This window comes from Ahaetulla prasina, chromosome 2 (assembly GCF_028640845.1).
Source record: "Ahaetulla prasina isolate Xishuangbanna chromosome 2, ASM2864084v1, whole genome shotgun sequence".
Classification (NCBI taxonomy): domain Eukaryota; kingdom Metazoa; phylum Chordata; class Lepidosauria; order Squamata; family Colubridae; genus Ahaetulla; species Ahaetulla prasina.
In genome coordinates, this window is record NC_080540.1 from 9,604,332 (window position 1) to 9,629,890 (window position 25,559).

General features: G+C 44.0%; 2 protein-coding genes across 5 annotated transcripts in view; both read left to right on the plus strand.

Moving 5' to 3' along the window:
- The first annotated feature begins 2,864 nt into the window (after window positions 1-2,864).
- The window catches only part of LOC131193504 (zinc finger protein ZFP2-like), a 52,990-nt gene continuing 30,295 nt past the window's right edge, over window positions 2,865-25,559 (plus strand). The window contains exons 1-3 of one of the 3 annotated variants that reach the window (XR_009153927.1): window positions 2,865-3,335; window positions 5,873-5,953; window positions 10,642-10,933. The gene's annotated coding sequence lies outside the window, so the exon portion shown is untranslated. Of the gene's footprint in view, window positions 3,336-5,872; window positions 5,954-10,641; window positions 10,934-25,559 lie in introns of those variants that run through there. The other 2 variants (XR_009153926.1, XM_058173747.1) reach the window with 2 other exon arrangements.
- LOC131193512 (zinc finger protein 436-like) lies at window positions 11,382-21,992 on the plus strand. Of its 2 annotated transcripts, none has more exons than XM_058173767.1 (2): window positions 11,382-12,371; window positions 21,533-21,992. In XM_058173767.1, exons 1-2 carry the CDS (start codon window positions 11,712-11,714, stop codon window positions 21,593-21,595), a joined length of 723 nt encoding a protein of 240 aa, XP_058029750.1. In that variant the 5' UTR covers window positions 11,382-11,711; the 3' UTR covers window positions 21,596-21,992. The 2 variants fall into 2 exon arrangements, with proteins under 2 accessions (XP_058029750.1, XP_058029751.1); XM_058173768.1 differs by lacking the exon at window positions 21,533-21,992 and adding an exon at window positions 15,382-17,857.

The window sequence follows — 25,559 nt, forward strand, 5'->3', positions numbered from 1 at the left end:
ATTTCCTCCCTGTCAGCTGGGACTTGGGAGGCAGAGAATAGATGGGGGTGAGGCCAGTCAGAATTTTTACTACTGGTTCTCCGAACTACTCAAAATTTCCGCTACCGATTCTCCAGAACTGGTCAGTACCTGCTAAAACCCATCTCTGGTGTGGTGAGTGTTAACAGAGAAGTCATGGACAAAGCAAGGGCTGGTTATGGTAACAGGGTGGCCTAAGCTCATTGGGCTGGAGATGTTAACCGTGCTCAAAACATTGGCTGGGCTTCTCATATTCATGTCCTCCCCAATTGTTCGCTGCTTTCTCCAGGAAAGCAGCTGTGTCCCGAGTGCGTCCTTTCACAGGCCGATTATGCCTGAAGTTCCACACTGGAGAAAAGCCGTATCAGTGTTCCCAATGTAGCAAAAGCTTTAGTCAGAACAGCTTCCCAGTTGTTCATGGAAAGGCTCACACCAGAGAAAAGCCCTACCAGTTGTCTCAATGTGGCAAAAGTTATAGCAAGTAAGACAAGCTGATAATACGCCAGAGGACTCACACAGAGAAACCGCACTTATGTCCAGATTGTGGGAAATGTTTCAGTCAGAATTCCAATTTAGTGATACACTAGACAACACCTACAGGAGAGAAACCATATGAATCTCTGGTTTGTGGGAAAAGTTTTCATCAGAATTCCCATCTGGTGATGGACCAAAAGACTCAGCCATGAGAAAGACCCTCTGAATATCCAGTTTGTAAGAAAAATTTCAGTCGAAATTCCAGCTTGGTAATACAGTGGAGGATACACACAGGCAAAAGACCCTCTGAATGTCCTGACTAAGAAAAGGTTCAGTCGTAATTTTGAACTGGTGATACACCAGAGCAGAGAAACCATATGAATGTCATGACTGTGGGAAAAGGAATGGTATTTGGGAGTGGTTGGCATAGCAATTCTTCGGACTTCTGTCTGGGGGAAGGCAGAATTATCAAGAATGCAACAATTATCAAGGAAGCAACAAACATGGCAGGCGGGACGAGCAACCAGCGACCGGTTTAGGGGGGTGGCCAGCAATCTTTTACTACCGGTTCTGCGAACTACTAAACATTTTACTACCGGTTCTCCCGAATCGGTGAGAACCAGTAGCAACCCACCACTGCTCTGTACAATAAAAAGATAAATTAGACCCCCCACAACTTACTAACACTATATATCTAACAAAATTGAGCAAATTAAAAGGAGCTCAAAACAAACACCAGAGTAACTAGACACAGGGCCAGGCAGAAGCTACCACCCAATCAGAGGAACTCTCTGTTTCCTAAGAAGAAAAGTATGAAACTAACTCAGATTGAAAGATGAAAAAGATCCGTTATCTGGAGAGGAAGGGTAAGCAGATTGCAAAGAGAACTGAATTTTGAAAGCTGCAGTCTTGAATTTGCTCTCAAAGCAGCAAGAAGAGCTCCATGGGCAGATTTAGTGGGGAAGATGATGATCCAGGTTGGTGTAGTGGTGAAAGCTACAGGTTAGAGACTGGGAAATACTCAGCTGCAGTCCGCCTAAAGTGTGAAGCCATCTGTGCAGTTTTGGCCAGTCCTATCAGGCCTAGGCCTAAGCAAGAAAGGGGGAAACCACTTGACTTGACTGACCTGAAGGCACCAAACCCAAACATCTAGTTTAAGGCCCAAGGATGCTGGATGGAAAGCCACGAATTATAATTCGGCTTAAGCATAAAGTTTTCATGACCAATGGAATATTGAGAGGCAAAAAGTAGATCACAGTAGGTAGATAGGCTGTCTGTCTGGGGGACATTTATCCTGTAAATTACAGCATGCTACCCAGGAAGTGCTTTCTATGCCATCCTGAGTTTCAACCGGTTCACTGGCTGTGCATGCGTGCTGCTGCACAGCAGTGTGCAAAAATGCGAGGTGTCTGTGCAAGCCCAAAAGAGGCATGGGGTAAGTAGAACAGCAGGCGGGGGAAGGTGATCAGCTGTGGCGCACAATCTTTTCTTTTACTTTTAAAATCATTTTTTTACAAACTATTCCGCCGAATAGGTTGTAAAAAAAATGCTTTTAAAAGTAAAAAAAAGGGTCTGACGATCGTGCGACTCAACTGTGATTGCCAGAGCCTTTTTTTTAACCTTTTAAAAGCATTTTTAAAAGAACCAGCAAGCGGGCAACTGGAGATTGGGTGGGCATGGGCGGGGGGTGGAGGGATTTTTGCAACCAGCTCTCCGAATCATCCACTACCATCGCTACCGGATAGCCTGATCTGAACCAGGAGCATTTCGTCCCTGTGGTGTTGCCATGTCCTAAATCCTTGGGAGCCACATTAAATAAGTCATTAAGATTTGGGGTTTCAGGAGGCTTTGATCTCCATTGAGAGACACCCCCCATTGTACAGTTCTGTAAAAAAAAGTCTTTAACTTTTAGGGCTCAGCACATAACTAATCTTCGTAAGGTTAAGTATTTATTTATTTATTTATTTATTTATTTATTTTGTCATAACAATATATGTAGGTATCATACAAAAAGATTATATCATATATAAACACATATATGAGTAAATATAAGGAGGTATAAGCATATATGTATATAGGAAGAAGAAAAGAAAAACAATAGGACAGGAACGGTAGGCATGTTTGTGCACTTATGCACGCCCCTTATGATCCTCTTAGGATTGGGGTGAGGTCAATAGTAGAGAGTTTTAGGATTATGGGAGGAGACCACAGAGTCAGGTAAAGTATTCCAAGCACTGATGATTCTGTTACAGAAGTCATATTTTCTGCAATTTAGATTAAAGCAGTTGACATTAAGTTTAAATCTATTGGTTGCTCTAGTATTATTGCAATTGAAGCTGAAGTAGTCTTTAACAGGAAGGACATTACAATAGATGATTCTGTGAGTTAAACTTAGGTCTTGTCGAAGGCGACCGAGTTCCAAGTTTTCTAAGCCTAGGATTTCAAGTCTGGTGGGATAAGGTATTTTGTTGTTTGTAGCATCACATTTCACTATTTCACTTGGCTCAGTTGCAAAGGGTCGGTTGCTAGAAGTCAAAAATGACTTGATAGCTTTAATCAGTGAAAACAACTGGAAGACCCCTTAGGTAGAGACAGAACAAGCCTTTCCTATCTGGAGATGGAAGTCAAGGGGGCCAGATCTGTGCCTAGAAAGCAGACCATACAGTAGGCGGCCTCTGAGGTTGATTTTAAAGAGTTAAAAGCATCAAGTACTGTATTGCTAGAAAGGATGGGAGGAGAGGAGACGCCCAGAGGAACTTCCTCTTCCGGATGACTGCATGGGAGGAAAGTGGTGCGCAGAGTGGCTCCTGTGGTCTTCCCAGGGTTGAAGCAGCAGCTGGCGGGTGAGTTGAGGGCAGCAGGTGGGAGGAGAGTCCGGGAGCAAGTCGGGCTGTTCGGTTCCCTCCACGGCCTGGAAGCAGAGAAGCAACTGGGCTGAAGCAGGTCAGCTGCTGCTGCTGCAGGTTCCTTCCCTCCCCAAATGGAAGCCCACTGGGGCTGCAGGCTGTGAAACTGGTGGCTGCAATTTTCTGCTGGTGGGAAGATTTGAAAAGTCTCTTTAAAGTTTAAGTTTGATTCTTTGGGAATGGCTATTGAGATTCCCTTCTATCTTGACCCTATCTACTGGGGTGTTGGGTATTCCTGCCAGGTTGGTGTCATCTCAAATTTGATGAGTTTGGTGAATATAAATCACCAGGACCTGATTCTCAGAACAGCAGGATTGGGAGGGAGCTGGCAGATGTTATCTCAGAACTCTTGTACCATATCCTTCAAAAATCCTGAAACACTGAGGATTGGAAAAGAGCCGATGTAATTCCCATCTTCAAAAAAAGAGGAAAAACAGACCCAGGAATCTAGGGACCAATCAGCCTAACACTGATACCTGGGAAGATAATGGAAAAAATAATTTAAAAAAACAGATCATGCCAATCGTATTTCATTCTTTGACAAAGTGACTAAATTAGTAGACCAGAGAAATGCTCAGGACATTGTATATTTGGACTTCAGCAAGGCATAAGATAAAGTAAACTACAACCTACTTTTTGATATGCTAGAAAAGTGACGGATAGACAGCATCACCAACAGATGGATTTATAACTGGCTGACAAACCGTACTCAACAAGTTGTCCTTCATGGTACTACATCTACATGGAGGAAGGTGAGCAGTGATATGCCAGACAGTTCTGTCTTAGGCCCAGTATTTTTCAGTATCTTCATACATGACTTAGATGAGGGAATAGAAGGGGAACTCATCAGGGGCAGGTTTCAAAACCCATCGCTACTGATTTGCTCGTGGGCGTGGGCGTGCTTGTGCGCCAAGCTTCTGTGCATCCGCAGAAGCATCTGGGTGGGTGGGGGCAGCCTCCGCTCCCACCACTACCAGTTTGCCCAATCACTGAACTCATCAGATTTGCAGATGACACTAAGGGCTGCGGTGTGGCTCAGGCTGTAAGAAGCCTGTTATTAAACACAGCTGCCTGCAATTACTGCAGGTTCTAGTCCCACCAGGCCCAAGGTTGACTCAGCCTTCCATCCTTTATAAGGTAGGTAAAATGAGGACCCAGATTGTTGGGGGGGCAATAAGTTGACTTTGTATATAAATATACAAATAGAATGAGACTATTGCCTTACACAATGTAAGCCGCCCTGAGTCTTCGGAGAAGGGCGGGATATAAATGTAAAAAAAAAAAAAAAAGCTGGCAGGAATGGCCAACACCCAAGAAGACAAGCTTAGGATCCAAAAAGATCTTGATAGAGTTGAACAATGGGCTCAACCAATGTAGTTTTCATCACCACATTAGAAAAAAGATGAAACTTTGGGAAAAAGTGCAAAGAAGAACAACTAAGATGATTAAAGGTCTAGAGACAACAAGAATGGTTGCAGGATTTGGATTTGGTTAGTCTAGAGAAAAGAAGGATTAGAGTATTATAGAAGGATTATAGTATTTCAAAGGTTGCCACAAAGAGCAAAGAGGAGGTGAACTTATTTTCCAAAGCCTCAAGAGTTCCCTCAATGTGGGTGTCGTTCCATTGAGCACTACCCGTTGAGTACAATTTGTTAGTGAGTTATAAATCCATCTGTGTGATTGGATGTCTCTGTGCCACATTTTATAAAATAAAAACTTACCATCTACTTTGTCAGATGCTTTTTACTGAAATCTAAGTATACCGTTTGTAATGCATTTTACTGGTCCACTAATTTAGTAATTTTGTTGAAAAATGGAATAAAATTTATTTGGCATGATCTGATTTTAATAAACCCTTCTTGGCTTCTACCGGTAGTTACAACTTCTAATAATAATAATAATAACAACAGACTTGGAAGGGACCTTGGAGGCCTTCTAGTCCAACCCCCTGCCCAGGCAGGAAACCCGACACCATCTCAGACAGATGGTTATCCAACATTTTCTTAAAAATTTCCAGTGTTGGAGCATTCACAACTTCTGCAGGCAAGTCGTTCCATTTATTAATTGTTCTAACTGTCAGGAAATTTCTCCTTATTTCTAAGTTGCTTCTTTCCTTGATCAGTTTCCACCCATTGCTTCTTGTTCTACCCTCAGGTGCTTTGGAGAAAAGCCCGACTCCCTCTTCTTTGTGGCAACTCCTGAGATATTGGAACATTGCTATGATATCTCCCCTAGTCCTTCTTTTCATTAAACTAGACATACCCAGTTCCTGCAATCGTTCTTCATATGGTTTAGCCTCCAGTCCCCTAATCATCTTTGTTGCTCTTCTCTGCACTCTTTCTAGAGTCTCAGCATCTTTTTTAGATCGTGGCGACCAAAACCGAATGCAGTATTCCAAATGTGGTCTTACCAAGGCATTATAAAGTGGCACTAACAATTCACGTGATCTTGATTCTATCCCTCTGTTTATGCAGCCCAGAACTGTGTTGGCTTTTTTGGCAGCTGCTGCACACTGCTGGCTCATATCCACTAGGACTCCAAGATCCCTCTCTCAGGTACTACTATTGAGCAAGGTACCACATATACGGTACCTGTGCATTTGTTTTTTTGCCTAAATGTAGAACCTTACTTTTTTCACTGTTGAATTTCATTTTGTTAGATAGTGCTCAATGTTCAAATTTGTCAAGATCCTTCTGTAACTTGAGCCTATCTTCTGGAATGTTGGCTATTCCTGCCAGCTTGGTGTCATCTGCAAATTTGATGAGTTCCCCTTCTATCCCCTCGTCCAAGTCATTGATGAAGATGTTGAAGAGTACTGGGCCTAAAACAGAGCCTTGGGGTACTCCACTGCGTACTTCCCTCCATGTGGATGTAGTTCCATTGAGGACTACACGTTGAGTGCGGTTGGTCAGCCAGTTACGAATCCATCTGGTGGTGGTGCTGTCTAACCCACATTTTTCTACTTTATCTAGTAGTAGGTTATGGTCTACTTTATCAAATGCTTTACTGAAGTCCAAGTAAATTATATCGACAGCATTCCTCTGATCTACTAATTTTGTCAAAGATTGCAATAAGATTAGTCTGGCATGATCTGTTTTTGACAAACCCATGTTGGCTTTTGGTTTTTACTTTGTTTGCTTCTAGGTATTCGGTGATTCATTGCTTGATTATCTTTTCCAGGATCTTTCCAGGTATTGTTTCTTACTTCCTTGCCATTTTCTCTCTTTAGTGGACCGTTTCCTTGACATTTTTCTTGTTATATGTATGTTGAAAGAAACTTGTTTTTGTTATCTTTAACTTTTGTTCCAAGTCTTTGTTCATACTCAGCCTTTGGTTTCCTGAGTTCATCTTTGCAGATTCAGGCTATCTGCTGATAATTCTGCCTTAGTTATGTGTCCCTCTTTTCATTTTTTGTACTTATCCTTTTTGTCTTTCAGTTTATCAGAGAGATCTTTATGCAGCCATGCTGGCTGCTTCTTGGATTTCTTGTTTTTCCTTTTTAGTGATATTGTGTTGGACTGGGCTTATATGATTCTATTTTCCAGTGTTTCCCACACTCTTGCATTGTGTTTTCTCTTTTGGGATTTTTATCTATGAAATATTGCTTAGGCTCTGAATTTGTTAAAATCAGCTCTTCTAAAATTGAAGACACTTGTTGGATTATAGTCTATTGCTTGTGTTTGCATTATATTGAATTCCAGTAAGATGTGGTCACTTGCCCAAGGTTCAGACAACTTCAACTCCTTCTATCGCTTCTCTGTTACTAAGAATTAGGTCGAGTATAGTTTTTCCTCGAGTTCCCTTTCGGATGACATAGTTGTCAGCTAAGTGCCTTTGCGGCCTCTGACCCGGCGTAGATCTCAACCGGCTCCTTGGTTCTCCGAGGAGCTGAGGGAGATGAAATGCTGGAGAAGACGCCTAGAGAGTTCTTGGAGATCCAGTCGTTCAGAGGCTGATCGGACACTAGTTAGGTCCTATAGTAGGACCTACCTAGTGGCTCTGAGGGAAGCGAGACATTGCTACGTCTCCTCCCTCATAGCGTCGGCAGATAACCGCCTGGCCGCCCTGTTTCGGGTGACCCGCTCTCTCCTTCAACAGGGAGAGCGGGATGACCCGTTGCAGGGACGTGCCAAGGAGTTTAATGGTTATCTATACGATAAAATCATTCAGCTTCGGGATGGTCTGGATCAAAATTGGGTGGATCCAGGTGGGATGTTGGAGGGCTGTCTTGTTGAGACTGTTTGGGATGAGTTTGACCCTTGGCTCCCGAGGATATGGACAGGTTGCTGGGGAGGTTGAACGCCACCACATGTTTACTGGACCCGTGCCCCTCCTGGTTGGTGCTGGCCACTCAGGAGGTGACACGAGGCTGGCTCCAGGGGATTACGAATGCTTCCTTGTTGGAGGGGATCTTTCCGGCCGCCTTGAAAGAGGCGGTGGTGAGACCTCTCCTCAAGAAGCCTTCCCTGGACCCAGCTGTATTAGGTAATTATCGTCCAGTCTCCAACCTTCGCTTCGCGGCGAAGGTTGTAGAGAGTGTGGTGGCATGTCAATTACCTCGGTACCTGGATGAAACTATCTATCTAAACCCGTTCCAGTCCGGCTTCCGGCCCGGTTACAGCACTGAGACGGCTTTGGTCGCGTTGGTTGATGATCTCTGGAGGGCCAGGGATAGGGGTTATTCCTCTGCCTTGGTCCTATTAGACCTCTCAGCGGCTTTTGATACCATCGACCATGGTATCCTGCTGCACCGGTTGGAGGGATTGGGAGTGGGAGGCACCGTTTATCGGTGGTTCTCCTCCTATCTCTCCGATCGGTCGCAGACGGTGTTGACGGAAGGATAGAGGTCGACCCCGAGGCGCCTCACTTGTGGGGTGCCGCAGGGGTCGATTCTCTCACCCCTCCTGTTCAACATCTATATGAAGCCGCTGGGTGAGATCATCAGTGGTTTCGGTGTGAGGTATCAACTGTACGCTGATGACACTCAACTGTACTTTTCCACACCGGGCCATCCCAACGAAGCTATCGAAGTGCTGTTCCAGTGTCTGGAAGCCGTACGGGTCTGGATGGGGAGAAACAGGCTCAAGCTCAATCCCTCCAAGACAGAGTGGCTGTGTATGCCAGCACCCCGGTACAGTCAGCTGCAGCCGCGGCTGACTGTTGGGGACGAGTCATTGGCCCCAATGGAGAGGGTGCACAACTTGGGCGTGCTCCTGGATGGACGGCTGTCTTTTGAAGATCACTTGATGGCCGTCTGCAGGAGAGCTTTTTACCAGGTTTGCCTGGTTCGCCAGTTGCGCCCCTTTCTAGACCGGGATGCCCTATCAACGGTCACTCATGCCCTTGTGACATCTCGCCTGGACTACTGCAATGCTCTCTACATGGGGCTCCCCTTGAAGAGCACCCGGAGGCTCCAGTTAGTCCAGAATGCGGCTGCCACGTGACACCTCTCCTGCGCAGACTGCACTGGCTACCTGTGGCCTTTCGGATGCGCTTCAAGGTTTTGGTAATTATCTTTAAAGCGCTCCATGGCATTGGGCCGGGTTACTTACGAGACCGTCTGCTGCTACCGAATACCTCTCACTGACCTGTACGCTCTCACAGGGAGGGACTCCTCAGGGTGCCGTCAGCCAGGCAGTGCCGGCTGGCGGCGCCCAGGGGAAGGGCCTTTTATGTGGGGGCTCCCACCCTCTGGAACGAACTTCCCCCAGGACTTCGCCAACTTCCCGACCTTCGAACCTTTCACCACGAGCTTAAGACACATCTGTTCATTTGCGCAGGACTGGACTAGAATTTTTAAATTTTAAATTTGGTTTTAATTAGGTTTTATTATTTTATTGGGGTTTTAATATTCGGCCGTATTTAATAAGTATTTTAAATTGTGGTTTTAACTTGTATTTATCTATGTGTATATTTTACTTGGCTGTAAACCGCCCTGAGTCCCTTGGGAGATAGGGCGGTATAGAAATACGATAAATAAATAAATAAATAAATAAGTTGGTTAGAAATCTGTTTGTTCTCCTACTTGCTGTAGAATTTGTCTCCCAGATGATATCAGGGTGGTTAAAGTCTCCCATTACATCCTGATGTTGCCCTTTTGATATAGTTTGTAATCCACACATGTATTGAAAATGACAGATGAATAAAATTTACAAATTTTTTTACTTCCATGTCTTGGCAGTAAGAATGATATTTCTTGTCCCATCCATGGTTCAATTCTGCATAATCCAACACTTCCTAAAAAATAGCTCTTTGGTTGCACAGATAGTCCTCACTTACCACTTCATCCCCGAGCCTTCAAAATTCCTATGGCACAGTAGAAGGAGACGTGCACCTGGTCCATAAAATTTGTGGTAATCCTAGCACTTGTTCAATGACCGTCACTGTGGTTTTAAAGGTTTAGGAAAAGGAGTTGCACCAATTCGGATTCTGCCAATAGTTGCACATTTATGATGGCCGCGTCATCCCACACTGATAATCCCCATTTGTGACCTTCCCAGCTAGCTTCTGACAAGCAAAATCAATGGATATACTGGCAGGAAATTGCAAGTTACGGTCATACAAAATTGCCTTTAACAACCCACAGTAAGTTGCTTAAAAACTACAAAGGAACAGATGTGAGTTCTGTTTGAGCTGCTTGGTGACGCAGATATCCGTTTCAATTGTGGTAGGTTAAGTGAGGATGACTTGAGTGGGGATGTCACCAGAGGGGTTGAAGACAGGATTTTCTGTTCTTATTTGCAGCTGAGGACTTCCATGAGCAAAAGTGGTGCTTCAAAGCTTAGAGAGGCTTTCAGCATCATTTCATCAGTTAAAACCTCCACATCTCTAAATTTAGCTCAGAAGGTTTGACTGTAAACATTTTGGGACATTTTGTCAGGCTTGAAAGATGTAGATTTTCTCCATGTATACATGTGTAGTTGGGTGTATCTGTATTTCTCTCTATGCATATATCTACAATTATATAACCTATTCCCAGCACTTCAAGATATATTTGATAACACTTTGCATTGCTAAGAATTTATGATTGACCCAACTAAATTACTCAATTTGATTGAATGGATATTTGAACATGGATCTCAGTAGTATTTCATGTGTGATACGATCATCAATAATGTAAGTGATTATTCTAATATTGGGGCATGTCTGTTTTTTCATTGTAATATATACTTTTTTCTTTTTTCACATCATCTCTAACCATTTTATAACGAATTAAAGTTTTATTTTTCTTTGAATCTTACAGACAAAGAGGATGGCAATAAGAACACTCGGGACAACTGTAAATAACAAACACAGTTGAAAAGGGAAGAAAATCAAGCCAGAAATCAAATATTTTCCATTTCCTTCAGAAAACTACACAATTCTCCTCTTCCAACAGCTGTTAGACAAAAGAGAGAAAATCAAGAAAGAATAAACAGATCATGCAGAACTGAAGCATACATTACATGAAAAGTGAAGGGAGATTTTTTATCCTTCAGCAAAAGAGGGAAATATCTGGAGGTCAGTGGGGAAGAAAAGGTCAATAGTAAAGTCACGTAGAGCAGACAGTAATTCAGGCCTCTCCCTGTGAGGAAGAAAACGGCTTGAATGAAAGCACCACTAAACAAGGCATTGTCCATATTTTATCTCCTCAAGAATATCATCTGTGGAAAAGCTCCATAGATTTGTCTATTGTGGGACAAGCACAGATTGCAAATCACAGCTGATGATGCACAAGAGGAGCCAGAGAGGAGAAAAACCATACAAATTACCTGATTGTGGCAAAAGCTTTGGTCACAACAGCTCCCTTGTGGTTCATGGAAGCACCCAGACACAAGAGGGAAGCCACAAAAGTGCTCCCAATGTAGTAAATGCTTTAGTGAGCATGGCAACATGGTGCTACATCAGATAACTCACAGGAGGAAGAAAACCTTTGAATGTCCTGATTGTGGGAAAAGTTTCAGTAACAATTCCAACCTGGTGAGACACCAGAGGACTCACACAGGAGAAAAACCATTTGAACATCCTTTCTATGGGAAAAGTTTCAGTGAGAATTCCATCCTGGTGAAGCACCCAAGAACTCACACGGAAGAGAAAACCTTTGAATGTCCTGATTATGGGAAAGTCACAATTCCAGCCTGGTGATACACCAGAAGACTCACATAGGACAGAAATGTTTTGAATGTCCTGATTGTTGGAAAACTTTCAGTTATAATTCCAACTTGGTGATAGACTAGAGGAATCATAAAGGAGAAAAACCCGTTCAATATATTGACTGTGGCAGAAGTTCCAGTTCGTAATTCCCACCTGCCAATACATCAGAGGATTCATTCCATGGAGAAATCTTATGAATGTGGAGATTGTGGGAAAGCTTTCAATAGTAATTCGCACCTCCTGAGACACAAGACCATGCACACAGGAGAGAAACCCTTTGAATGTCCTGATTGTGGGAAAGGTTTTAGAGATAATCCCCACCTGGTGAGACACCAGAGGACTCACACAGGAGAGAAACCCTTTGAATGTCCAGACTGTGGAAAAGGTTTTAGTCAGAATTGCCACCTGGTGAAACACCAGAGGACTCACACAGGAGAAAAACACTTTGAATGTCCTATCTGTGGGAAAGGTTTTAGTGAAAATTCCAGCCTGGTGATACACCAGAGGACTCACACAGGAGAGACACCGTTTGAATGTTCTGACTGTGGGAAAAGTTTTGCTCAGAGTTCCAGCCTGGTAAAACACCAGAGGACATACATGGGAGAGAAGCCCTTTGAATGTCCTATCTGTGGAAAACGTTTTAGTGATAATTCCAGCCTGGTGATACACAAGAGGACTCACACAGGAGAGAAGCCCTTTGAATGTCCTGATTGTGGGAAAAGTTTCAGTAACAATTCCAACCTGGTGAGACACCAGAAATCTCACACTGTGGAGAAATCTTTGGAATGTCCAGTCTGTGGACATTACTTCAAGCATAAATCATCCCTTATTGCACACAAGGTAATCCATATGAGGAATAGTAGATGAGTTTACAGAATGCTTGAATTTGATTTGTGATCTCCCATTGAAAGTATAGATGAGAAATTGATTGTTTGAATTTTGGCTTGATTCATTTTACTCAAACGTTTCTCAGGATTAAATGTGTAGATGGAGAGAAAAGGAAAATGAAATGGCTAATTTTCAGTGGGCCCTGGATTCATCCCTGTTGTGAACTGTGGTAATGGCGCAACGCACAACACGGCGTCCTGCCGCAAACATAATATACACAGATATGACTCACATTCTTCTCTGCCTTCTCAGAATGGAAGAAAGAGTGAAAGAAAATGCAGTCTAGTGGAAATGCACTTAGAGGAGTTTAGCCAAAAGGAAAAGGATAGCTGGTGGTAGCTTTTTAAAACATTATTTGGTCAAAAACAAAAATATCTTCCAGAATTTAAAAGTGTTTTAATCAGCTGAGAAACAGTTTGGACACAGCTTGCATGGGCTGCGCGACTAGCTACACACTGTATGCCGTGAGCAGCTGCAGAAGAAGTCAGGCGGTGGGGCAACAGGTGTCAGGGTGTGGGTGGCCTCCCTGCGATGGTCCTAAGGTAAGCGGGTAAGACATGCCCTGAAACTAAGACCTGGTGCTTATGGGCCCAAAAGAAAATAAAACTGGATCTTATTTTCAGGGAAACACGGGATATGTACATATGTATAATCTGTCCTCAGCACTTCCAAGTATATTTGATGATTACTCTTTGCAATTCTATGAACTCATGATTGACCCAAGTCAACAAATAAAGGTCATAATTGAACAGGTTTTAGATGTATATTGAAAATGTAAATAATTACTGTAAGAGGTTAAGTTAGCCTTTTGGCACCTTTGCCTTTTATGCTAATGTATGCCTTTGGATCTGTTTTTTTAAAAATATTGTGCAGCCATTTTATAAACCGTAATTAAACTAACCCTTTTATGTGAATCTTACTGGCAAAAGAATGCCAAAGAGAGCACTGTGGAGAACTGAATCACAAGCAGCATTAAAAGGCAAAGGAAACCAAGGCAGCAATCAAAATCTTGTTAGTTCCTCTGGAAATCCCCAAAATTCTTCTTCCTCCCCAGCAGCTTACAGACAAGGAGGACAAAACCAGGAAGAGAGTTTTGAGCTGGACAAAAAAAATAGAGTATCTGGAAGAAACGTATCAAAATATCAAGGGGCATAATTTCCTAGTTCAGAAAAAGAGGGAAATAGCTGGAAGTCAGTGGGAAGGAAATGATCACTTGGACAGCCAGATAAGGCAGACCGTAATGGAGGCCTCGCCCTGTGATGAAGGAAGCCGTAACTTGAATCAATGCTCCATCCAAGAAGGGATTGAGAGTATTTTTGATGTCCTTGAGAATCCAAGAATGTCAGTGGTGGAAAAGAACCACAGATCTGCCTATTGTAGGAAAAGCAAAGATTATAAAACACACCTGATTATGCCGAAGAGGAGCCACATTGGGAGTCGTTGGCGTAGCAATTCTTCGAACTTCTGTCTGGAGGAAGGCAGAATTATCAAGAATGTTTGTACTACCTGTCTTGTAGGAGTAGCTGCACACCCACTATTCAAAGACACACGGAGGTTATCCCCTTCACCTACCTCCACATAAAACAGGAGTCCTGAAACATTTTAAACGGGGCCAATTCACGGTCCCTCAGACTGTTGGGGGCTGGACCAGCTGGGTGTGCATGGCTTCTTATCATGTGACTGGGTGGGCATGGACAATTTAGCAGTCCATTAAAAAATACACAGCAGCCTCCTTTTCTATTTTTTTATGGATGAAGTTTTTGCTCTGAGGTGGCTGTTTTTTTTACCGGGGGTGGGTTGGGGGGAGAGGTTGGCAATGCCTGGGGAAGCAAAGACATGATAGTGAGGTGATAGTGATAGTGATAGTGACTGGATGTGGGATGTTCACTGGTGCAGTAACGAGTTGGTAAATTGACAGGTGTGGTGCAGTGGTGGATTTCAATTTTTTTTACTACCGGTTCTCTGGGCGTGGCTTGCTGGGCGTGGCATGGGAAGAATACTGTAAAATCTCCATTCCCACCCCTCTCCAGGGAAATGATACTGTAAAATCTCCATTCCCAGTCCAGGAGAAGGTTATTGCAAAATCCCCATTTCCTCCCTGTCAGCTGGGACTTGGGAGGCAGAGAATAGATGGGGGCGGGGCCAGTCAGAATTTTTACTACCGGTTCTCCGAACTATTCAAAATTTCCGCTACCGATTGCATAGCAATTCTTTGGACTTCTGTCTGGAGGAAGGCAGAATTATCAAGAATGTTTGTACTACCTGTCTTGTAGGAGTAGCTGCACAAGCACACTATTCAAAGACACACGGAGGTTATCCCCTTCACCAACCTCCACATAAAACAGGGGTCTTCAAACTTTTTAAACGGGCCAATTTGCAGTCTGTGAAAATGTTGGGGGGGGTGGACCAGCTGGGTGGGTGTGGCTAAGACCTCATGTGACTGGGTGGGTGTGGTTTGCTCCCCTGGCTGGTTCTTGCTCTGTTGCACTAAGGCCCAAATAGTCCTATTTCGTTGGCCATTCCATGGGGAGGGGACATGCCCCCTCAGTCAATTTCCTCACTGAAGAGGTAGCAGAGATTTCCAAACCCTGTCCTGATTGTAACTCACAAATGATGCTGCCCAGTTGCCCAGTAAAGCAGAATAAGTTGCACTGGTTATCCACTGTATTAATAGGGAGTCCCAGGGCTCACTTCAAAAATATTCATAGCCTGGCTTGCACACTGGCTAATCTTAATTTGGCCTCACAAATCCTGGGTGCAATAAACTAAGGCAGGTGCAGGTAACAATCCTTGGAAATGGGCAGCCTTTGATTATCTCCTAAGGCACAATCATGGCTGCAAAGAATTTTGGGATATGTGCTTGCTTCAAACCTGACTGAAAGCTCACAGAAAATGACATCAGACATCTAAGAAGAATTGGCCCAGAAAATCGGATACTATACATTTCTTTTCTACTTAACAGAACTTCTGCTCTGGCTGCTAGACCTTCGTGGGTGGAAGACTCTCCTTTTGGGGGCCACTGCCATCATCATCATGAGAATCCTCTGCTGCCTCCACTGGTGTATTTTCCCTTGTCCGAATAGCCTGCAAAAATCACCTCCCATTTCAATAGACGCCAAGTAAGGATGCCAGGCAAATATCCCTCGTGATGTGCCAGGTATACAGAAAGTATAGAGACCATTCTAATAGTTCGTAGGTTGGGCAATATATGTAAATATATATATATATAGCCCCAAAGGGGGGAATTATGGGAAGCCCCCTCCCCAGAGAATGAAATATTTTGGGGGATATTAAAAGAGCTAGAATATTATATTTCTCCAAAGGAGAAATGGAGAAATACGTTCTTAGAGGCAGAAAGCAGCCCTCAGTCTTTCTTAATAGTCTACAGCAGATGCTCATTAAGAAATCCTGGGCCAGCGTCTTCACAAACAAAATACCTTCACCTCCAGGTGACGGGATTAAAGACAGGACATGACCTTAACCTATGCATTGAAAAAAAGTGGAAGCAATACGGGTCCATTAAGGAAGGAAGGCTGGGACAATAGATCACAGGATAAGATCAATTACACCATGGGTGGGTTCTAAATGTTTTTACTACCGGTTCTGTGAGTATGGCTTATTTTGTGGGCGTGGCTTGATGGTCATGTGACAGTGGGCATGGCTTGATGGTCATGTGACTGGGTGGGCGTGGCTAACTCATTGTCGCTCATTTCAAGGGTGCATCTGGCTCCTCCCCTCCCAGCCATTTCTTCTCACACCCAGCCTCAACATATCTATAGTTCTCTAAAAATGTTGTTCACCTTTTTTCACCTTTTATTTTTTTATTTATTTATTTTGTCATAACAGTATATATAAGCATAAACATGAAAATAACTATATAATATATAAGCATATAAATGAGCATAAGTATGTAATAACTATATTAATTGGATATAATGAAAGGAATAAATAGGACAGAAACGGTAGGCACGTTTTGTGCTCTTATGCACGCTCCTTACAGACCTCTTAGGAATGGGGTGAGGTCAATAGTAGAGAGTTTTTGGTTAAAGCTTTGGGGATTTTGAGAAGAGACCACAGAGTCAGGTAGTGTGTTCCAAGTATTAATAACTCTGTTACAGAAGTCATATTTTCTGCAATCAAGATTGAAACGGTTAACATTGAGTTTAAATCTATTTTTATCTCTTGTATTGTTACGATTGAAGCTGAAGTAGTCTTCAACAGGAAGGACATTGTTTGTCTGCGCCCCCCAAGCCAGGCCCCCTGCCAGAAAATGACTCGGAAAGTGAGGGGGAAGGGCCATCAGGACTTATCTCTGGAGCACCGGCTTCCCTGGCTTAGCTCCAGGAGCCAGAGGCAGGCCATGTGGAGGAGATAACGAGTCCTCCGTCCCCTGACCCTTCCCCCCCAGGCTACGCCTCCAGACCCGGCTGATGGCAATCAGGCCTGGCTGGACCCTAGGTTTCGTAGGCAGGAGAGGTGGGAACAACAGAAGCAAGAGTGGGGCAGGCCTAGGAAGTGCTGAGTCATGGAGCCACACCCCATAGGATATAAAAGCAACAAGGGCTGCTATACCACTTCATGGCAAGCAAATCAACTGCTTAGAGGGAGAATAAGAGCTGAAGTCCTGTTTGTTCCTGGTTTCTTGGCTGACTCATCGGCATCAAGAAAGATAACAGAGACACTTGACAGACGCTCGCTAGTTTGCTGCCAGAGCTGATAGTTGCCGGCTAATTAAGCCATCGCTCGTGTCTCCCGGACTAAGGAGGGGGACAGAACAGACATTGCAATAGATGATTCTATAAGTTAAGCACAGGTTCTGTCGAAGGCGGCGGAGTTCTAAGTTTTCTAAATTCAAGATTTCAAGTCTGGTGGCATAAGGTATTTTGTTGTATTCAGAGGAGTGGAGAACTCGTCTTGTAAAATATTTCTGGACATGTTCAATTGTATTGATGTCTGAAATGTGGTATGGGTTCCAGACAGGCAAGCTGTATTCAAGAATTGGTCTAGCAAATGTTTTATAAGCTCTTGTTAGCAGTGTAGTGTTTCTGAAGAAGAAGCTTCGTAAGATTAGGTTTACAACTCTTAAAGCCTTTTTTGCGATGTAGTTGCAGTGGACTTTGGCACTTAGATCATTGGATATGAAAACTCTAAGGTCTTTAACAGAGTGGGGGTCATCTGTAAGGTAATGTCCATCAAGTTGTACTTAGTGTTTGGGTTCTTTTTTCCCATTTGTAATACTGAGCATTTGCTGGTTGAGATTTGGAGTTGCCAAGTTTTAGACCATTCAGATACAAAGTCAAGGTCTTTTTGAAGGGTAGTAGTATTGTTGGTGGTGTTAAATAGTTTGTTGACGTCATCAGCAAAAAGAACACAATCAATCACAATCACAAAAAACAATCACAAAAAACACAAACAATCAAACACAAACACAAACAAAAGAACACAAACTTTATTATCTACATACTATAGATGTACTTTCAAGGACCACTGAAAGGAGGAAATGGCTCACATGCTTTGTCCAAGAGTGTGATAGGTCACAGACTTTTAAGGGGCTGCCAGAAAGAAGGGGGGTGGCAATGTGTTTTCCAAAGTACCAGAAGGCGAAACAAGAAGCAATGGATGGAAACTGAACAAAGAGAGAAGCTTCCACAGTGTGAAATATTTCAGTCATAATTTCACGTATAAAATAGTCATGCACATTGTTCAAAATAGGTAATTAGCATGTTTGACAGCAAGCCTAAAAGTCAAAGATCACAAGAGTGCTGCTATCTCTGTATGTATACAAAACATCACATATCAGGAATAGCATATTAAGATGGACTTATGCAACCTGATGTACAAAATAAACACACAAATATTTATGCTCTGGACTATAGACATTGAATGCATGTAAATCCCTGTAAAATATAAAATTTTTATGTTTTATAGATGGCATTTAGACCCCAAAAAGTTGTCATGTATGTATCCTAATGTACAGGCTAAATGTTGTAGATGTGATTGTGAAGATGCCACTTATTACCATATATGGTGGACTTGTAAAAAAGTTAAAGCATTTTGGATTAAAGTATGGTGGATTATACAGAACATTCTGAAAAAGAAGATCAAGTTTACTCCGCAGTTCTTTCTACTAGGAATAATTATGGACTGTACAGCTATAGAGACTAAATTGATTTTGAACTTAATAACAGCCGCAAGACTTTTGATTGCTCAATATTGGAAGAAAGAAGAATTACCTACAATTGAAGAATGGACACTCAAAGTATCAAATCTGGCAGAAATGGCAAAAATCTCTGCTTACTTGAAAGACTATACACAAGAAAAATATATTTTAGAATGGAAAATGTGGATTGATTATATTCAAAATAAGTATCAGATAAAAAAATATCGAATAGCATATGAGTAAATTTAGGAAATATTTTGTATTAGATATATTTCTGAAGGAGAGGGGAATTGAGAGTGTGATTAAGTGTGGAATGACTAGAGATTATAATTTAGGAATTATTTTGGATTATGATTGTTAATTTTGATACCCTGCATTTTGTCCTGGGAAGTCGGGGTGGGGGGTAAGGGGGAGGGGAACTGGGGGGGGGGTTTGAGAGTAGAGATGGAGTGATGGTTAATGTACAGGGATTATTGAAGATGTATAAATATAATTAATGTAGGGTCGGGTCTGTCCAGTTACCATTTTAGAACGGTGGGGAGGGAGAGAAGAGAGAGTAGGAGGTAGGAAAGAGGAGAAGAGGAAGGAAGAGGGGTAAAAGAGGGAGAAGGAAGGTGTAGGGTGGAGGGAGGAGAGGATGTAGATAAGAGAAGGAGAGGAAGGTTTGGAAAGTAAAAGAAGGTAGAAGAGGGAAGAGTGTTAAAAAGGGGGGTGGTGACTGGGCAAGCCCAACTAATTGTATATAACTGTACATTGGATGAATTATTTGATATGATTGTAAAAATAAAACTTAAAAAAAAAATAAACACACAAATATTTATGCTCTGGACTATAGACACTGAATGCATGTAAATCCCTGAAAAATAGGTGGTAGCCCTGGGCAAAAGAAAGGCAGTAATATCACTCTAGGTGTAGGGACATCACCTTAACCTATGCATGGAAAAAAGTGGAAGCAATACGGGTCCATTAAGGAAGGAAGGCTGGGGCAATAGATAACAGGATAAAATCAATTACACATGTCTGACAGGATTAGGACCAGGGAAGTGATAATTAAGACCCATCAGGAGCTTTTGCGAAATAAGTAAAACTAATAAAATAAAAGCACACAAAGCAAACCTCAAAATTACAAAATATTGTAAACTGTATAAAAATCCTTGTACTCATCAAGCTAATTTGTCAGCTGTCCCAGAGCTGCATGCTGTGGTTCTGCTCATCAATAAACGGGCCTTCTTTCCTAAGCAGCTAGCCTCCATTTTATTTCCAGAGCCTCTCTCCCCGCTTGGAACTGAATCAGATGGGTTTTTCTTCCAACATCCTGCTGTGATCTTTTCTTCTTGGAGGTGCCTGCTTGTTACCCCGGTGGTGGCAGCGCCAAGATGCTGACAAATTTGTTGCAACAGCCTTGGTGTTTGAGCTGTGAGAAAGAAATTATATTTTGGAAAATGTTTCATTTCTAAAGCATTGTGCTGCTCTTTAAATAGCTTTATGAGAATGAAAGAAATGGATATTCTCAGCATTGCAGTGAATGTGGGGGTAAAGCTGTCTTCCCAACACACGGGAGATGTTTCTATTTCTTTCATTCCTCTCTCAGGGCTTCTTTTAAAAATGTCCAAATAATCCGTACAGGTAAAGAGAGGAACAATAATTGGAGCAGAGAACTGGTATTTAGCCATGCAAATGAATCATCCTGATTTTGCTGAGTTTAGAAGACACCAAGAATTGCAGGTTTGTTCATTTCACACTCAAAGGACTGGTTCTATATATATATATATTTAGTGGGTCACTTTGCATAAGATCCCTCTGCAAAAGGACCCCACAACTAGCACCAGGTCAGGGGTGAGAAGGAACCAAGAACCTCTTTTGGCCTGCAGCTCCAGCTCCAGGTATATCCAAATTTAAACATATTAGAAGTTGAAAGGTATTACTATATATACCGTATTTTTCGGAGTATAAGACGCACCTTAGTTTTTGGGAAGGAAAATAAGGAAAAAGCTGATTGGCAGGTGGATTGGCCTCCCAGAATACCCCCAATCAGCTGTTCCCAGAGGTGAATTTTAGCAAAAGGTTCCTTGGTTGTGAGCTCTGTGCCTTGTTTTTTTTCCCCGCCTCTGAAACTCAGTTTCAGAAAAAACTTTTTTCTGCCTCTGAAAGCCTCCAAAACAGAACTTCAGAAAAAAAGCCTCTGAAGTCTGTTTGAGAGCTTCTTTTCTGAAGCTCTATTTGGGGGCTTTTTTTCTGAAGCTCCGTTTCTGATGCTTTTTTCAGCCTCTGAAACCTCTGTTTGAGAAGCTGGGCGGGGCCACATTCAGACTTTCACCCTCTTTGCGAGGGGGGGGGGAATGCATCCTATACTCCAAAAAATAATGGTACCTAAACTGTATTATTATTAGTATTGTGTATAAAGTACATTGACCCAGACAATGCACTGTTCATCAAGCACTTATGGATGTTTTAAAAAAACACCTATAAATAAAATGATTAAAAAAATCTACTCCAGTGGGGACAAATTATATTTATCAGCCATGGATTTCTGATTTTTGGGGGGAATAAGGTGGGACAGTAAGACAGGGAACGGAAGAGTTTATGGCTTTGTTGGCTACCGCAGGAGTTCATTGCAAAGAATGGGACTTCTTTTTTTCTCTTGGAGATATCTGATCATAGAAACCAGAAGGCAAGAAAGAGGAGGCAGGCAATGGGTAGGATTCAGAATATAAAAATAATAATATTTTATGTCATGATTAAGGATTAAGTGCGGATTAGAAATAAATATTAATTGAATTTCAATATACAAAGAAGACACATTAAAACTAACACGACGGAAATAGCAGAATATCCAACCAAAAAACCCTCTTTCACAGCAATGCGGACAATACCTGTTTTTTCATTCTCAAAAGCTATTTAATGCCTTTCTTAGAAATGCAACATTATCCACTATATAATTTCTTTTTCACAGCTCCAACATCAAGGCAGTTGCAACAAATTTGTCAGCATCTTGGCGCTGCTACCACCGGGGTAACAAGCAGGCACCTCCAAGAAGACAAGATGACAGCATTGTTCATGAACCTAAGAATCCTGTACTCAAAACCACAATGTATTTTCTGCTCAAGCAACAACCTCTGTGCATATTTTTTTACCATGTATTTTTTAGAAGTTTTAGCAGCTTACTGGGACCACTTGGAAACTCTGCTTATCACTCTCAGATATTTTGTGCAAAAGATATGCTGGCTAGGAAATTCTGGCCTTAAAATCTGGAAGACATTCAGGATGCAGAAGGATGAAACTGAATGTTGCGTTTCTCTAAGACACATTAACACTAACATGAGGGAAATAGCAGAACATAAAAAAACCACACAACAAGCCTCTGTACAAGGGGTGGGTTCTAAATTTTTTTACTAGGGTTCTGTGGGTATGGCTTTATGGTCATATGACAATGGGCGTGGCTTGGTCATGTGACGGGTTGGTGTGGTTTGGTGGTCATGTGACTGGGTGGGCGTAGCTGGGTAATCATGTGACTGGGTGGGTGTGGCCAACTTGATGTCACTCAGGTCAAAGGTTGATGTAACTGACATCAATTTCCCTGTCTATTTATTTACTACTACTGAACATCCAAAATATACTATTAAATCCTATGTATATATGCCATATGTGTACATACATATTACATAGTATAGCGTGTATAGGCACACAAAAAGATACATTATCTAATATATATATATATGTAGGTCTTTGGTTATTCGGGTTTTCTCCCGCGTAAAATTGGAAGTGTCTTGGCGACGTTTCGACGAAGTCTCATTCGTTATCTTCAGGCTTCAGCTTCGTGCTTCTGGGAGCAATGTGTGATTGAAGCTGTTTCTTCCTTTTTAACTGCTAGTGGGGGTTTGAACTGATTGGGTGGGAGCTTGGCTGTGCTCTGATTGGATGGGGTTTCTCTGCACTCTGATTCGCTGGGGGACTGTCCTCTTTGGGTGGGGGCTTGGTTGTGCTCAAATTAGTCTGAGTTGCAGGGGGATTTGAGCTGGTGAGCTGCACTGCTGCTGTTTGGCTTCGTGTTCGTGGTCGTGCTACATCTTCGTAGTGGGTGTCAGTCTGCTGCATGTATGGATTGGAGGGGTTTGAAATGGCTAATGTTGCAGCTGCGGTCTGGCTTCTGGTCCTTGGTCGTGCTTCCTGATCAGTGTGGGTTTGGGTCTGCTTTCTGGGTGGATGTGTGGTGGTGACATCCTGTGTGGACCTCGTGAGTGTGGGTCTGGTGTCATTCCTCGTGTTAAGGACTCGTTTGTCAATAAGGGGGTCTAGGTTAAACGAGATAGGAGTCCCCGTGTACTTGCCCAGGCAGTCTCTGAAAACGTCCCCAAATTCTTTCACGAGTGCGTCTTTGAGGTTGACTTCGTTTCTGAAGACTCCAATCACTCCCATGCCCAATGCTCGGAACCAGTCCAGTCCCAACAAGCTTGGCAGGGTCCCATCGACGATGGTGATGGGCAGAGTTTTCTTGTATTGTCCATACTCGACGTGGACGGACGTTACCCCTCGGACGGGGATGCGATTCCCTTGGTAGTCTTGTACCTTTAATTTCTGTGGTTGCAGCTTGCGCTTTGCGATGGCGGGTAAGGCTCTCACGGCACCCCCTCAATCTTTGCCTTTGTAAAGATTTTTTTTTCTATGCGAGTTGATGCGTGACCCACTCTCACGACAGTCTGATTCAACTTCGCGCCTTTTTTAAACTGACCACTCGCGGGCCGCTTCGCCGTTCCCGCGCTCTGATTGGCCGGTTTGAATTTTTGGCGGGAAGGTTGGGGAGCTCGACAGACCTGTGCTAGGTGCCCCTTCCTTTCGCATCGCCGACAAGTTGCATCTTTAAATCTGCATTGTTGTCGTTGGTGTTGCCCTCCGCAACTTGCGCAGTCACCTCGGTCGTCTTTCTCCGGCCTCCCGGTGTGGAAGACTCCTTCCTCTTCCTCACCGTCCGATTCGGCCTGGACCTCTTCATTGTGGACCGGGGTTGATTTCGCACCAGCCGTTGGTGCGACCTGCTTTTGTAGGGTTTCCGCCGCTTGGGTAGACATCTCGTGAGCCCTGGCTTCGTCCAAGGCGTTTGCCAGCGTTAGGTTGCTTTTAGACAGCAGCCGCCTCCGCAAACGGATGTCCCTGACCCCGCGGATGAGTTGCTCCAGCAATGCCTCATCCAAGTCTCGGTACTCGCAATGTTTTGAGGCTTTCCTCAGGGCGGCCATGTATGCGCTGATGGACTCGCCCTCATGCTGTCTGCGCTCCCCGAATTCGAACCGTTGCACGTACTTGGACGGTGTTGGTGCAAAATGGCCTTTCAATAGGGTCTGCAGGGTTTGCCACGGTACCGACTGTACCGGCGTTGGCTCCGCCAGGGATTCTGCGGTGTCGAAAACTTCTGGACCGCAGTGGCTCAGGAAATACGCTCGTTTCCTGTTGTCTGAAACTCCTTGAAGTTCGTTCGCCTCGAGGAAACACTCGAAACGAGCCATGTATGACCCCCACTTTTCCTTAGCTGGGTCGAATGGCGCTGGCGGTGTGTAGCCAGACATCGCTGCTTTCCGCCCCTTGTTTGCTGGGTTCGCGTCTTTCTGGTGAGTTCAGCTCTTTTCCTGGCGCTCTTAGCCTCGAGATCCCACCTTCGTCGCCAGTGTTAGATTTGGGCAATAACGAGGCAGGAGACCAGGATAGTGACAACAGCTCTTTACTATATGGTGAACCCAGCAACCAGTGCTGGGAAAAACCTCTCTTTATATACAGTTGAACCGGGGGCTTTAACCAATCAGCAACGTGCTATTTTCCCGCCAAAACTTTTAAAGATACATTACACCCTCCCTTCCTTCTATATTTATTTCTCTCTCTTCCTCCCTCCCTCTTTCTCTTTCTTTCTCTTCCACTCTCTCTCCCCCTTTCTTTCTCTCTCTCTCCCTCCCTCTTTCTCTTTTTCACCCTCCCTCCTTTCTTTCTTTCTCTCTTCCTCCCTCCCTCCCTCTTTCTCTTTTTTTTTCTCTATCTCCCTTCTTTCTTTCTCTCCCTCCCTCCTTTCTTCCCTCTCTCTCTCTCTCTCTCCTCTTTCTTTCTCTCTCTCTCCCTCCCTCCCTTTCTTTCTTTCTTTCCCTCTTTCTCTCTCTCCCCCTCCCTTCTTTCTTTCTCTCGCTCCCTCCCTCCCTCTTTTTTTCTCTTCCTCCTTCTTTCTCTCTTTCTTTCTCTCTCTCTCTCCTTCTCCCTCCCTCTCTCCGTGCAGAAGGACCGAACCTTGGCCACGCCAAGCCAAAAGCCTGCAGTCCTTTGGCACATCGGGACTTGGGGTGAGCAGTAGCTTCCCCAACCTGGCGCCTCCCATGTGTGGGGTGTGGGAGAGAGCCCACTCCACCCCCAAAATCCCACCCCTCAGGAAGGAGTGGGAGGGGGGCTCTGCTCTTCCCCAGTCCCCCGCCCCTCACCCCCCAACCCTTTCGCAACTCAGCTTTTCTTGCACAAGCAAGAGGTTCTATCCCCGCGAAAGCGCTCTCAGAGTTGGCGCTTCTCTCAGCTGTGCCCGCCACCCCCACTGGCTCCTTTTGCACGGCTCCCTTCCCCGGTTTCCTGAGCAGATCCGGGTCGGGGGAGGGAGAGGTGGGCTGTGGGGGGGTCTCCCGCCGTCTTCCTCTGGGATGCTGCCCGCCTTCCTCCCTCCCGGTACCTGCCGCAGAGAAGGATCCGGTCTTTGAGGCTCCATTCCGGTGCCAGCCACTACAGGCTGCGGATGGAAGCGACAAAGAGAGCCGGGAAGAAGACCAAGCCCAGGGCCAGAGTCTGCCACATCCCAACGGGCTGCCGGCTTGGCTCTGCTCTGCCTGGCCTCCAGGAGCTCCCACAGCCTCTCGCTCGGAGCTCCACCCCACACCCGGCGGGGCAAGAGGCAGGGACGCTCTCCGGAGCCAGCTGCTCCCCGCAGCCCAATGCCCGCCCCGCCCCTCCCTGGCCGGCTG